At 40.3% G+C, this 16,256-nt stretch overlaps 1 protein-coding gene across 1 annotated transcript in view; it reads right to left on the reverse strand.

Annotated features, from left to right (window-relative positions):
* The window catches only part of LOC110988935 (uncharacterized), a 67,675-nt gene that overhangs the window by 26,579 nt on the left and 24,840 nt on the right, over positions 1 to 16,256 (reverse strand). Inside the window, exons 5-6 of the mRNA XM_087131811.1 lie at positions 3,128 to 3,427; positions 298 to 609 (exon numbers count right to left, since the gene is read on the reverse strand). Of these exons, the coding sequence (XP_086987937.1) occupies positions 298 to 609; positions 3,128 to 3,427 (612 nt within the window). The remainder of the gene's footprint in view (positions 1 to 297; positions 610 to 3,127; positions 3,428 to 16,256) is intronic.

Below are 16,256 nucleotides of genomic sequence, written 5' to 3' on the forward strand. Positions count from 1 at the left end.
TTTTTAATTTAACACAACACATAATATTTTCAGAATCAACCAGTCCACCCACACCTACCAGTACTACATGTACAAACAACACAATCACCACAATACCGGTATACTATTGTAGAATCCTATTAGGGAGTAGCAATTACAGCATCTTATATGTACATGTCCACGTATATTATATATTGTGTACATCTACATGTTGGCCTATTTGTAACTTGAGCTTATGAAAGTACGGTAAGTTAGTAAAATGGACACATCGTCTCTATAATTTAATTCACAAACTGAGAGTTACTGTTCTGCACTCACATTGGACATTTAGTATTGACGACGAACACACATCAGTGGTGCACTGCATAGTTTTCTTGGCACAGCAGATTAGTATAGCTCCGTTGTCCATCTTGACCAGTGGATCTGTCATGAATGTTGCTGTCGACCTTTTACCATGATAATCACCATCAGTTTCTTCTGTAGTAGGCGCAGTAGATTGGATTGTGCCATTTTTGAACCATGACCATTCTGTGGCGGGGTTGCTACTTTCTGATATACAACTCCAAGATAGTGTGTTGCCTTCTATGACTGCATTTGGATGCCTCATCACGCTGACGCCCTTTGTACAAACTAAAAATAAAACAAACATGTATGTATAAATGGCATGTACGTGTGCAAATAATATAGGTACATGTACAGCCACACTCCTCACAGGAGTTCGATCAGGTGATGCTTGGCAGTTAGAACAATCAGATCACGTGATTTTTGAAGTTGTTTGGCCACACGTTCCACGCTGGAGGAAAAATCCTTCTATACTCAAATCCTCCAAATCAACCTCAACATTTCAACATCACCCTATTAAGTCTTCCTTTCCATTCTTTTCATTATAACCTAACCCAATGTTACCTGTAGGCCTAGACTCCCCTTTCCAGAGACCCAGGGGACATAAATAATGCAATCAACATTCGGTCACCATCCTTTTTCAAACAAATGAACGTGTCCCCATTGCTCGTTGAATGCATACCCGGCATGAATATACCGGAACATATCAGCATCACACAAGAAAAATAAAATATTTCAAGTGAAAAACTAACAAGAAGTCGAATTCCTTCAGCCCGTTTTGAATACTGTATGCTCCTCTTCACGCTTCCTCTGTTCCGCTTCCTTAACTCCATTTACTTTTTATTCTTCATTTCTACTCTCCCTCTTGTGCTCTCCCTACAAACTTTTCCTAACCATTTTTGAAATATCTTAATGCATTATCGTAACGTTTTAATGTGTATTTTCAACTTTTTGGTTGACCCTGCATTTATATTCATAATATGTATATTACTTCCAATTTTTTATACATTGTATGCACTAAAACGTGTATCTATTTTTTTTGCCAGCGGAAGGCAAATTTCTGTGTTTTTATGCTGACAATGATAATGATCTTCCATCTCGAGTCTTGAATTCCATAAAAGTCAAATCAATACAACATGGCTGCCAAGTCTTAACAACATTTGTCATTCACAGACTTTTTGGCGAAAATGTAAACATCACTGTTGGGAGAGGTCAAGTGAAGGAATACATGTACTGTACTGTACATTTAAAAGCACACATGCAATGTATTGGTAGGCATGTTGTGTAGATTATTTCTTAATAACTTGTGCAGCGATAAGAGGGTTATGCATGTGAATATGAGTGCTACGGTTCTTGCAAATATCAGCGAAGCCGTAAAGACTTCAGTTCTTGGTGCGCTCAGTGCGGTTTGCGTTGCCAGGGTGTTCCTGTAGGCGCGGGCGGACCATTGCCGTGTAGCAGTACGCAGTACACAGGTGTACAGTCCAGCTGTTCGCTTTTGGTTGCATTGTAGTAGATTTGGCTGGGCTCACAGCTCTGTTATGCTTCATGCATGCGGACCGTATCGCTACAGACACTGGGCATGTTGAGCTATGCAATGCAATGCTGTTTAGGCAGTGCAATATTGAGGTGTGCAGTGCGACTTTAGGACTGGTGTCAGTAATTCTAGATTTTGTGTTTGGTTAACATTAGACGCGTAGTGCTGATAGCATTCATGTATTCAGACATTGGTTTGTGCATAAGCAGTTGACCCCTCAAACTTAGTTTAGGTCCGCTACAACACCATTATTGTTATTGCCATACAGGATGTTTCTCGAAGCCTGACTGTACGTACATGTAGTTCCTGTCTAATTTTAAACTGGATCCAACTGTAATTCAGGTGCACTAAAGCCAGTGGCATGCACTGAACCATTTGAACTAGGGCAAAACTTGAAGTTCATGTGTACTAGCAAGACATTAACAGGTTCCGATTCTAGATGGGGCTTCTGGTACTTTGGCTTCACACTGTGCATTGTACCTTCCCTACAACACTGGTGAAGCATAAACCACAGGCAGCTGAAAAGGAAACACCCATTGCTGTTATGTAAGTTGGACTTGTTTTTCACAGATGCATTAATCAAAAGTACTTCTTAACCCCACTCAAGTTCCTCTTTTACACAATGAGTCAAAACTTAATCCAGCCTGCTGCTGTCAAAAACAAAACGATCCTTCTTTTATATCATTCCAAATGCTGGATACATGCAGTGTACATATATATGCTACCCGATACATGTACATTTCTGCACTCACAGAATCATTTTAAATTTTGAAATATACTCTAGCCATAAAAACATGACATGAGTTGCATGCGAATCAGCAGAATAAGTCGCTTTATTGGCTTTTATGCTAATAAGGTTTCCATATTTATGAGCAAAGCTGGGATGCCATCTCAGAAAGACGCCCCAATGGTACATTAGTTTGTATACAAAAGGTCCAGACCTTTCGTAGATTTTTCTGGACTCAGTCTCCTCTTCTTTGCTAATTCATTGTTGTTCATGTGCACAGCAACAAGGAAATGTCAATCCCTTTCTTAGAAATGTTTTCAGTAGGTGAATTCTCGGTTCATAGTTCGAACAGAAGCACCTACGCTCTGAACCATGACTTGCCTAGATGATGTCAGAGCTTCAGCGCCCTCAGTTCCATAGATAATTTAAATTGTTTAAAAATGCACTTTTTGAGTGCATTTAACTAAATAGGAGTATATTAGAGTTTTCATACAACAAAGAAGAGTAAAGAGATGCAGACACAATGTATACAACAAACTTACATGCTACATCGAGGGGACCTAGAGTTTGTTGAGCGGCCATCCAAGACCCTCTCCGTGCTGAACATGAAATGGTATTGCCATTATCCTGTCTTCTTGGTGTGAAGTTCAGCGTACTGGTAAAGATGAAGCGACTGCCTGATGCTGACGATGCTGTATTTGGACCATTTAAAGGCGAACCTCCATTGGACCAAACTAGATTCCAGTTATCAGGATATCCCATGTCTGCTGTACATGTGAGTGTAGTCGTGACATTCTCGCTCACAGATGGGCTGCCACGTATATCTGCGATATCTGGGGGCCCTACGTGATTGGAAAAAAAAAATAAAAATGTACCGTAGTTTGAACATGTTTAGTCATGGAATTGAGAGCTGCGATTTACATGAACTACCAGTACATGTATATCTGGGAATACATCCGGTGGACCATAGAGGAATAAGAACACGTGTGGACCTACATGTACATATACACGTACGTACTTGTATACATGTACATGTACACTGTACTTACCGGTACATGGACATATAATGCAACCCCGACTCAGCAAACGCCTCAGGTTACCACTACTTACATGTAGTACATACATGTACCGTTCATGTACACAAGCATTTATGTATATCACAATGCTTTAATTTGCAAGTTTTCTCTTTACATCTTTTTCCATTGCCTTTATGATGAACTGTGTTTTCATTAGCAGCGCAGTACATGTGCAGTACGTAAATCTTTGGTAGGTCACACCAAACCTACATGTTTGGTTGTACATGTGTTTCAAACACCACTGGAGCTGTGAAACCACAAGCCTCTGCCGAGTATCTCGCTTGCCCCATTACTAAATGACTAATCGGGTGAAACAGTGTGTTAGTAATTGGAAATTTACCCAATAGCAGGCTGGGCTGATCATGCAATGGCTTGCCACAGAATTTTGCAGGGTTAAGCACTCATTCTCCTGCCACTGCTCCAACTACATTTATCCTAACGGTACATGTAACTCTTTTCACTGAATTTAAACATGGAGGATTCCATGTTTCCTCAAAATTTTCCTTGCATATGTGTTGGCTCTCTATTTAAGGTAGTTATAAGTATTATTTTTGTCAGTCAGAAATTGTTGATTATTGGCTTATAAATATTGTATTGTATTATCATGATCATTGGAATTCCTTTCAGATTTACAGGGGGGCACGGTAGGCACAATAGCCTTAGGATACATGTACATGAATATACCTTGTGCATCATATTATTAGGGGAAATTCCCCTTTGACACATTTTGAGCTGGATAATCAGCATAATGCAACCATCTTAGGAAAGGGAACTTTGTAAATTAAAAATTCATTTTTGCTCAGATTTTAGCCTGAGTAATGTAAGGCCGAGAAGAACTAATGTTTTAAATTTTGAAAGGCATTTGCCCACAGAATTTCTTGAGTCATTGTCACTGCCAAATATGATAAGTATGAAGTACATATAGTTATTGTTAAGCAACTTTGCGGTTATACGCCGATGCATACATGTACCAGTATATCAATCAGATGATGTCTGTTTGCAAGGATCTCTTTGAGTTCTCTGTTCTACCCCTGAATGAATCTACTCATTTTAAGCTGTCGCCAAAACTGAGCGCTCCCATCCAAGCATCACGTCTGGAGTGTCAAGAGAGAATGGGACCACCGACAGAGACCTGGCCCATCCAGGAAATTCAGGACAAACACTGAAGACCCGGAAGGTAAAGACTGAGGTCGGTACTGGGGACGAACTTCTTGAGTTCTTGCCGCCATTGAAAACAGTCAAGCTCCCATTCTTCCCCTTTCAAGGCTACCACAAGTACCCTTCAGACTCTTGTGTTGCTTTAATTAAGACCTCCCACTGATGTTGACAGTCCATGCAGTTTTTTTCAGACTTGGCCTTTAACATACCTGCAACTGGCACCTTTAGGATTTTTAAATTAAAATTATTAAAATTTCACAAGCTGACAGTAGTACCGGTACTTCTCTTGGTTCTATAAATGTACCCATTTGTTTAAGATTTCGTATAATAAAACAGAATGGATTGCTTGGCATTTGAATATTGAGTGGTGAAATTCATTTTATTCTCAAAAGGAGTTGACTGAAATGTAACTTCCTGCCCACTGGAGCTGAACTGAGCTGAAAATACATGTACTAGTTTCAGCTGTACTTTAGTAAAACGGATACCAACACAGTAGAGTTTATTGTACCAGTAAACATTGTAACTGGCATACACTTTTCAGCATGATCAGCATGATGAAGTCACTAATAACGGGAACAAGAAATGGATCGGACTAATTGAACAGCAAATATTAACCTGTTTTCATGACTTACTTTAAGCAGGTTAGTACATGTATTTATGTTTACCAGAATGTAGGTCTTGCAGTTGCAAATTCAAATAAAATGGTACTGTAATTTAATGAACACAGTACATGTACAGCAATATAGCTAACTTAAACATGTACGGATTGCATGTATACACATAAATTTAACATGTTTAACAAGCTGCATAGTGTGTTCAAATTTTGTCGGACACGGCCTTTACGGTTGCGGTTGATATCCACCTAGTGCTTGTCGACGTGACAATGGCAGCCCGTGTGAACATGCTCGGCCCATCAAAGAAAAGCCGTGCGCGTAACAGTAATAACTCATAATGAAGGCAGCCTTTTTTTTAATTGGCCTACCAAAACTTCGAGATAAGCGGCTTTTGTGGTATTGACGTAGTAGTAGAGACCGGGGGATACTACACCAGGCCCCTTTGTTTCTACTCCAAACCAGTGGGGACTTCCCCCAAAACTCGTGACCCAACTGGCGCAACCTCAACGCTACTCCAACTGGCGCGGCGCCTCAAACACACACAAAAGGGGAATTTCCCCAGGGACTCTCCAAGTTAAAAAAAATAGATCAACTCAGGGTGTGCCGGTAAAATTTAGATAAAATAGAAATAAAAAAATATAAAAAAAACATGATAGACCAGAAAACAAACGTGAGTTGTTATTTCTGCCAAGACACAGAAATTCAATTGACTTGCTAGATTCTTACGATTGCCTGCACTCTTTAAATTCTGATCGTTTATTTCAATGCATCGACTGCAAAGAATGTCACGATTGTCACAAATGCAATGACTGCACCAAATGTAATAATTGCTCTACTTGCGACGAATGCGTATTAATTGCGTGGCTTGTTTCAATTCATACGACTGCCAAAATGTAAATGCCTTGGAAAGTTGCGAAGATTGTTACGAGTGCAGCAATTGTATCAAATGTTTCGGTTGTACCGCTTGCATCTGCCGTGAAATTTGTGTCGAGTTAGAAGGAATGGATTACGTGGTGCTCGTGGGCGGCAAGCATAAAAAGCTGAGGCACATGCGAGAAAACGAGCCGACGCTTTATTCCGCGACTAAACTCGACTCTGATTTATACGAAATTGGGTTAATAATTGGATATGACGTTGACGTTGAAAATCTAATTAAAGTAGAAATTCCACCCGAGTAAGGCCTAATAGACGCGGCCGAATAAAAATGAGAAAACGTTTGGGCAAATAACCATGTCAACCCAAATATATCGTTTCAGATGACCACGTGCGTCTATATGCCTGCAGTAGCGATCCCAATATCACCTACGGTCCTTTTGTTGCAAGTAAATTAACCATTTCAAATCCCGTGATTAAAGAAGGCACGCACGTAACTCAATGCTGCTCAATCATTTATTATTCCCACGAAGGCTTAGAAAAAAAGTCTGCTCATTATGATGCCAGACACGACCAAATTGCAACAAGCCAAAATGAACAAAGCCGAATTTGAGCGACAAGTGCAAGCAAAAGTAGAAGCGCTAGCCAACGAAAGAGCGGTCGTTTAAAAAAGACCTTATGAAAAAAAACTTGGCGAATAACTTGAAGTAAGTGTGTCAAGTACGAGGACCCACCTCCGTCGTACCGACACATAAAAACCCACGGCGCCTCCTTTTTAATGTAAGGGGACGGACTTTTTTCAGTGTACTTTTTTTGTGTCTGTGTAGTTAATTACAAGGGGAGCATACTTGTACAAGTCTATTATTTACCGTTTTGTTACCTTTGGAAACATACATTATTCATGATGCCAACGTCATGACAAGCAAACCACCTTATTCCTTACCGCATTTTGATCGATTAATTATTATGAGAATTTATTGCTGTGAAGCATTAATCGAGTCTTTGTACACGTAGTTAGTGGTATTACTTGGAGTCGATCCGCCTTGTGTGGGAATCGTTCAAGTATCGATAAAACGCGGCATGGTTTAGAGAAAGTGGCTTCTCGAAGTTTGATGCGAAGTTTGCTGGAGTGTGTGGCATGTTGTAGGCCTACTACACGTAGTATACCCATACATATATGTGCGTTTACATGACAACGCGTCATGATGAACGGAGTACGTATAGTGCATTGTGTGTCATGTAGCCGGTGCCACGCTCTGCGTGCCCCCGCTCATGCTTACATGTAAATCGGTGCCCGTTCGTGCTAAGTTATTTTGCCTTCGCTCCGTCGCATAACTCTCTTTGGGTGGTCATTGAACATGTTAAAATTGCATTCAGTGTATAACATCGGCCTAATAGGATACATGTACATGCACTTGCACGTAATGAAATGGATGCTCATTTTTGGAAATATTTCATTGAATCCACAGTCTATAGTGTGCCGTACGTACCGGTGTGTCGCTCCTGTGCAAATTGACTTACAAGTTCAGTGGTCGTCACCGTGGGTGAGGAAACTATACATTAATTATTGCCCTGTTTGCGATGTCAAAGGACATGAAACTACTTTTGTGTGTGCCATTACATGTGTATCAATAGTGGAATTTTATTTTATTAATTTATTTATGGAAAAGTCAAAGTGATTTCATTTTTCTACTTTGTACCATTGTGGGGTTTTCTCCCCCTTGGGAATTCCTGGTCAGCGAATAAATTCGGATGTAACATATCAAGTGTGTGACTGTCGGGTCCCTTTGATGCTGTAGACCTGAATCCCCTTTATGGAGGGGTTCGACCCGGGGCATCCTGATCGGCGTTTCACTTCATTAAAAAGTGTGTATTTAAAAGATGGGAGCCAACTTTAGTGAATTATGAATCGTAGTCAATAAAGACAACTGGTTTTCAGCCGAATTTCCAAATTTAACGCATGCGTATGAATTACCAAAAGTCACCACGGACGAAGCCGTTAACCACTGGATTACAAAGCCGATATCGTTTTATCAAAATCTATTTAATTTCGCGGTGTATTGGGCAACGACGGCTTGCAGGGTAGATTTTGACTTCTTATCTGATCCCAATCCGTACGTGGTGGCTTTATTTAATTTTCACGTATATTACACTGTGAAAATATTTTACGGCTGCGTGATCCCCTTCCGAGTGACGAAATATTTGACGCACTTTACAATAATTACGGTCATTGCAAGTATCTAGACACTTGTCAAGTTATCAAACGGACTAGGAACAGCTTATTACCACGACAACGGTTATAGCCCAGTACCCCGGTAAAACTACGATCCATACGATTTACACGTGACCAATGGCAAATACGCGGGACCTACTTTTATGGGCTTTGGTTGGGCTAAACCGCCTAAAGGCTCTGACCACGCGAGTACTTATACGGTAAACTGGATTTTACAGTCGAACGCGGTCACTCTGGCTTGGTGGGATTTTATTCCTAAAAGTCTAATTTGACAGACGTAGGAATTACAAAGGTAAACAAATCGATTCGAGCTTATGCCTATGCATCATTGGGAGCCCATGCACAAACAAAGACGATTGTTTTAGCCCCTGGCACCAGATAAGACGCACAACAACAATTCATTACTATAGTGGAATCTCTAATAGATTCAGAGCCCGAATTTGAACAATCGATAAACCAATCCCAAGATTCGTTGCAATACGCGAAAACACCTCTAACCTTTGCGTCAGAACGTTTGAAGGATACATCCATAATTTACAAATCGCGACCAAAGATATGCAGATGGGTTACGTTCCGAGTTTAAATTCTGGTTGTATTGAAACTGATGATTTGACGATCAAGTAGAAGAAAAAGAGAGCAGTCCAACAATATTACCGAATCAAAATGTAAAGCCAATTTTACCACCTAGTCCGGAACATAAATCGTTAGAACATACAAAACGAAGAAAAACTATCTTTAACTATAGGAGCTGTTGCCGTTGGTGTGTTAGGCTTCATGTTGTGTTGAGTTGTAACGTAAACGAAAGAATAAAGAGCCAAAGAATAAGGTCTTGTTCTCCGCCGGCTTAGTTTGTTTTTGCTTAAAAGTATTAATTAACCTACTTTTTTGTACAAAAGTCAAAATTACATAAACTACAGCTAAAAACAAAGTCCACATGTGACCCAAGATCCATCCCACCGCCTTACTAGCCACGTTAAATATCCAACTTAAAACGCTGGCTGTTATTCCTGGCAATTCTGCTAGCACTTTAAGGCCCAGTTTTTTCAATACTTTCGCGAAATTCCATAATTGATGTTTTATCCAATCGACGAATCCACCTTTTGAAGGAGGCGTTGGTTCAGGTTCAGTTGCTGGCGTTGGTTCAGGTGCCGGCGTCCCTGCGGCCTTTGTGCTGGCGGCTACGCTTGCGATGATTGTACTAACGGCCAGTCCAAAGACGTTTCTTTAATTCAGCGTGGCGATATCTAATAAACGCGTGAATAAACTCAGGATCGTGTTGCCCAAAGTGTTTGCGATTTCTTTGCCGAAGCGGAAATCATGTAGATTGAATAATTTCTTCTGTTGTGGAGCTAAGCGATTTGATGTCTTTGACGGAATAGTCTTTGCCCGGGTACTTCTTTGATTCGCCTGAGGCAACTACAGAACAGAGGTGGTCTTAGACGTTTGGCTTATTTTCGGTTGATTCTGTGGATTTTCTTTTTGACTCGTTGAGAATTGATTTAATGTCCATTTGAATGTACTATTTTTAAATTTGTTTAATGCTGGCTTTAGGCGTGTAACAGGTCAAGTTAACCGCTAAAACTAGCTCGAAAACCACTTGGATGCAACATTGCTATTATTTTATTATAACAAAAATAAAAAAGCTTAAGCTAAGCTGCGTTAGCCTAGCTCAAGCAAATTAAAGAAACAAATACGTATTTTATAACTACCTATATACTACTTGCAAATCAGTTGACTCTGGGACCATATTACACCTCTTCATCGAATTACACTTCCGGCAAGCGAACACGCAATTCCGTTTTACGCACCCAAATCCGTATGCAACCTTTTTATCGTTGCCTGATCGTCCCGCTCCTCGATATATTGGAATTGTACGTAGGTAAAAGGTAGAAAGATCGACATTGATCGACGACTAATTCCTGTAGAAATTGTCTGTCACTAAATTTTTGGCGGTTAAGTAATTATATTTTTCGTCGTGCTGTTTAGGGTTTTGTAATCAGAGATCAATCGTAATTTTAAACGCATCGTTTCAAACTTTGCATGTAGATCTCTGTTTTTTATGTGGACAAACACCTGCGCCGTTACATTCAATACAATGGTATCTCTCTCTCTCTCTCCCGTGATGCATATTCCAACGCCGTCACATTCTATACATCGGTCTCTCGTGTGGGCATCTATTTTTATTCTGATTATCGCAAAACTCCTTACACTGTAAATTGTCTCAACGTTTGACTTGATTCACAAATCAGGAATTAATTTCAATTTAAACGTCCGCGTCTCTGTAACTGGCGAGTTTATTGCCTTGGAGATTTACTTTTATTTAGGAAATCAAATTACGCGCCACGTTAATATACACGGTTAGATTGTCGTCGGAGGCAACGTCTAGGTCTAATTTCAAAGCCAATTTCGCGTTGCCCGGTACGATTATGTCATCTATTCCTAACGCTGGGAACTTGACGTTCAGCGTGTGACCCGCAGCGATGGTGATCGGTTGTGTGTGATGGTTACTTTGCGTCCTTCAGCTTTGATCGCGCGAGGCACTTTGAGCCTGCGACTCGGGTTTAGTTTTTTGGTGTACTGTAGCGACATCTTTCTTAATATAGAGTGTTTTGTTTTTAAATCTTTACATTTTTATAATTTACGTGAAAATATTAACAAGAAAGAAAACGCGATAGAAGATACACCGGCTGCTTTCTAAACGTTTCAGATTCCATTTCCGCTAAAACATTTTGAATCTCTAGAGGCGTATCTCCTTGATGATCGATATCTGCGCGTATGTCGTCTAACATTTGCTCGATATTTGTCGTGTCGGCTTTCAGGTCACTAAATTGATGTTTCATTTGAAATAAGGTTAATTATACCAATACACCAAATAACCCACAATTGCAGTGTCCTCTAAAATCCAGATAAATTCACGGATTTTTTATCTTCCGAAGGTACGTACAAATCGGATAATCTGGGCCCCGGTGGTAAACTTTGCACATATTTTTACCCTTTAATTCCGAGTAAGCTCTTAGCGCTTCGTCCACATCAGTAAATTTGCGTTGACTCGCACGTTCTTGCCGCATTTGCTCGTTTAAAAAGTCTAGCATATGAACACGATTTTGTTCCCAAGATTCTTTGCTTGCGCCAATCGCTTTAATGCTAAATCGTGCTGCTTTTGTTCCTCGTCAACTTTACTTTTCGACCGACAACTAAATAAAAAAATACTCCCAGTAAGAGCAAGAGCTTTGACTATAGCTCCGCCGATTAATGCACTCGCCATTTTATTTTAAATAATATTTTAAAATGGACCATGAATTATCAAAGTTGTTTTACAGCACACAGGGCTAATGGAAGGGTTAAAGCACCGTCGATCATTTTAAACGAAAAGACGGGCGCAGAAAAATCGACCGTGCAAACTGATTGAAAAATCAGGCAATTTGGCAAATTTATTTAACCACACCACACCGCGTGCCGAGGCCTACGATGTTGCAAACCGAATACGTTAATCCAAATGAAGCGCATCAAATGGACATTTTATACTTGCCTTGGGATCGCATGGATCGTAAAATGTACAAGTACGCGTTATGTATAGTAGACGTCGGTTCACGATATAAAGAGGTAGCCCGTTAACGAGTAAAACAGCCGAACAAGCGTCAGAAGCCGTTAAGAAAATTTACAATCGATCGACCTGGCCCAAAATTATAATGGTAGACTTGGGATCAGAATTTAAAGTGCTGATGACTAAACATGGAGTTACAATTCAAGTGGGAGCACCGGGGGTTCATAGGTCACAGGGCATCGTTGAGCGGCTTAATCCAACATTAGCCGAAAGGTTATTCGGCCATCAATACGCGCAAGAAATGTTGAACGTGGACGAACGAAACGTGGAGTGGGTGAAACGCTTGCCACAGGTCATAAAACTGCTAAATGAAGAAAAAAGGCGTTTAATTGGCAAAGAACCCGCTAACGCCGTAAAATTGGTTCACGTACACAAACGCCCGCAACGCCTGTTAAAAACGTGCGTACCAAGACACGTGAACTCGCTTCAGACGTGGTTGTGCAATATTCATATTACCCGGGTTAGCAAGAAGGTGGCACTGTCAGAAGAGATACAGATCCCATTTAGACTGTAGATGTTTATCAAATTGAAGAACGCACTAGTTAATTTAAACAAGTCAATGGCAAAAACGTAAAGACGGGACCTACTTTGCATTATTTATTAAACGGGTCAAATAGAAGTTTCGTTTGAATTCGGACGAGTGAAGAATCGGTATCTGTATAAAGCAAGCTTAATTTGTCGCTGAAATCCGCTTATAACGTATTATAATAGAAATCATACATTAAGGTTTAGACAAGTCCAACACGCTTACGCAGTAAATCGGTTAATTTAATTTTGTTTTTATGCGATACATTTCGACGAATGAAAGCTCGCATTCCTCAAACGGAGAAAAAGGCGACGTAGAATAGTAAAAGTACGTATAAACGCATAAATCGTGGTAGTCCCCAAGAGTTTGGCAGTTGAAATTTTTCCACTCATTTTGAGCCCGAGCATACTCTTCTTCTGAAACGGATTGCTACATGAACGAGCTGTAAAAAGCAGCTCGAGGAGGCAGTTGCAATTCTTTAAAATTATTGAACGAGTCTATGTTTTCGTAAGGGTAAAACCCTTTTTCGTATAATAAATACGTGTTTTGTGGGAACCTTTTGCGAAGCAAGCTGAAACCGTCAGCAGAACAATCTTTGACTAGTCGATCGAGCGACGCAGCCATAAAATGAAAAGAGTCTAAAAATCAGAGTTGATTAAAACTAAACGATATATAATTTTCAGTATTTTTGGCAATGACGCTAATTTTACTGCCCTTAAACGCTTGAGCGCCTTGCGTTATTAGATGTGCGTCGTATTTCTCCAAGTTGTGTAAAATTACGGGGATGGCCGTGTGACTGGGCACTACTCCAAGTTTTAGATTGCACTGAGAGTGCGCAGGGCCTCTGTACTTACCCATCACGTGACAATGATCTCTGACCTTACGAAATTTATTAATGGGCTTTTCACACGTCAAACAAATGTAATCTCAGACACCAGATTCATTTACTGAACTAAAGGCGGCCTTTCCGTCCTTAGTTTTTGGTTTGTTTGGAATTTGGCACTGGCACTGAGATTCTTTAGTTTTACAGATGCAAATCCAACACGTTGCACTTTTCATAAATTTTTTGCATTTAATGAGACCAAATAATCGGCTTTGGATCGGCAAATGTTTTGTTAATTGCGGCGACTTTTCTGGAAAGCGACTCCACAAAAATCAACTGCCGCGTCTTGACCTCTGTAAGTCTTGCGACTCGTGCAAATTCCGTCTCATCTGACCACCGCGTATGCTTGTGAACTTGTGTTTTGACCGTATTTAGTTCTTTTGGTGGTTGGTGTTCCAAAACAGACTCAAAATCTGCGTTGATAATAAAAGGGGCATCCTGCTTATTTTTAAAATTTTCAAACTGAGAATGTTTTTCCCTTTAGCGGACATTTCGACCTTGCACGCCGCCGTGTCAATTCCTTGGTAGTCTTCTTGATGTCTGGTGAGTCTTTCCTGCGTTTGAAAATGTGACAAGCATTTGAAACACAAATATAATTTAGCCTTGTGTCCTGTGGCATCGCACATTAACCGAGAAAAATGCTTAATCCAACAATAGTGACTCGTTTCACTTTGTGTAAAGTAAAGTAAATTGATGGGCTCTTTTTGCGTTTAGTTAAAAAAAAGCACATAAGTGCGTTCTTTACCCGAGTAACCAAACACGTTAATTTGCCATGTTTTCTTGTAATTCGATTCGTTGAATTTGTGACACGGGTGTTGGAAAGTCTACATTTTTAAAATTTAGGCCGTCTTCTTTAGTGTAAGTAGAAGTTCTGTCCTCGTGCATATAATATTTGGGGTTAATTCCCAACCGACGCTTGGCATTGCCTGAATATAATTTTAAAAGCCACTGGCAACACCCGGCGAATGCACTCTTGATTTTTTTTTATTTTTTACGTTGACAATAGCAGTTTTGGTCGCTAAATATTTTTGGAGTGGAATATAAGTGGCTCCGACTAGATTATATTTCACCACGTTGATATAAAAGGCTTGCACTTTATCAAACATCCAAACCGAGCCGCGGTGCTCGTGGGCTTCCACGTCTTCTAGATGTTTTGCTATTTGCTGGCTTAACGCTTCTTTGATTCCCTCTTTAGAAAAGACCACATTCTTTTTACTCGTAAATGTGAAAACGCCGAGTTTACTTTCTGCTCCAGGTTTTTCCATTTTAAACTGAACATTAATAGCCATTTGTAATGTGGGGAGTTGCCCGTATATTTATCATGTATAATCTACATGCACATGGTATACGCCTTTAAGATCCTTTCAATGTTTACGTTGACGTGGCCTTGCGCCTCTATTGGAATTAGCTCCATTTAGTTTTTATCATGATAACATAAGATTTAGCTGGAATACCTTCCCCGACTTCATTATCTGTTTTAAAACGCTTGGATTCATTATATTGTAATTACGGGCATTGTCAACATTTTTACTATTTATACCGCGCATGGATATGCCGGTCTGCCCAGTGTGCGTTACCGACCCTTCGACCACGTCTAGTCCTTTTTCTCTCCGTAGCCATCTCGGTGGAGACAGCGCAACATTTCGGGACCATTTCGGACAGTTTTCAGCCTGTTCCCTTGGAGTTGCTGGGCCCTGCAGACCACTGTAGGTCTCGCAACCCGTGGTGTCTGGGTGAGTCGGGGTTTGGGGGGTATTTGGCATATCCTAGCGCCGGTATTTTGTAATTTCACCATTATACATTGCCATTTATGGTCACTTATAAACGTTTGACATATACATCATTTTCGCGCTGTACCGTCACGTGGTCAATGTTAAGATCCCTCTGAAAATATTGGTAGTTTTATTTATTTGTTGTTTTTGTCTGTTAAATTTCTCCCCTGGCAGCAAACAGGCTCGTCCTCTTACGCGTCACTTCTTTAACCAATCAAAATTTCGCGCTTGTTTCCCTAGGAGCCAGTAGAACTTCGTCGATCACGGATCGGGCGTCTTAATCGCGATCGAGAGACGCGCGGTTTCGTTGCCATGAATTACTTAAAACCACCGGCCATGGTTATTGTCCAAACATACTTTTGTCTTTGTTCGTTTTAGGGTCCGGCTTTTTCCCCACTATTTTCTTTATCTGTATTCGTAGGATGGTGTAGTTTTTTTTTTTTGGAGTTGAGTTTGGTGTGTATGAGAGTGTTGGCAGAAGATTTTTGATTCTCAATCTGACAACATCCTAAAGTGAAAGCTGAGCTGAGTGAGAGATTTGTGACCGGTGTCAACTTCGCTGAAGTCCCTGATCCAGCAGGCGACGATCGGCCGGAGAATTCCAGTCCCGGCACGATCAGATCGAGTTTTGGCAAAATTCAGTGCCAATACGATCTGTCAGGAAACCGATCCCCTTCTCTGCAACAATCAGCCTAGACATTGTCTAGTTATGATGGACATAACCGTAAGTTGAACGAATTTTGTACTTAAGAATGTAAAACTGAAGAAAATATTTTGAACTTTGAAGATATAACTTATTGAACTATTACAACTTTAACTGTGAAAATAAACGAAGCTGTGTATGAGGAAATAATTCATCATTTTTTGTAACATTGACGTCGATAGAAGAATAGCTGACCTGATGATTGGATTATGAAGGAAAATTGACTGAC

Source organism: Acanthaster planci, unplaced genomic scaffold (genome assembly GCF_054643075.1).
Source record: "Acanthaster planci isolate LZ-2023a unplaced genomic scaffold, COTS_SCS Contig16, whole genome shotgun sequence".
In the NCBI taxonomy this organism is placed as follows: Eukaryota; Metazoa; Echinodermata; class Asteroidea; order Valvatida; family Acanthasteridae; genus Acanthaster; species Acanthaster planci.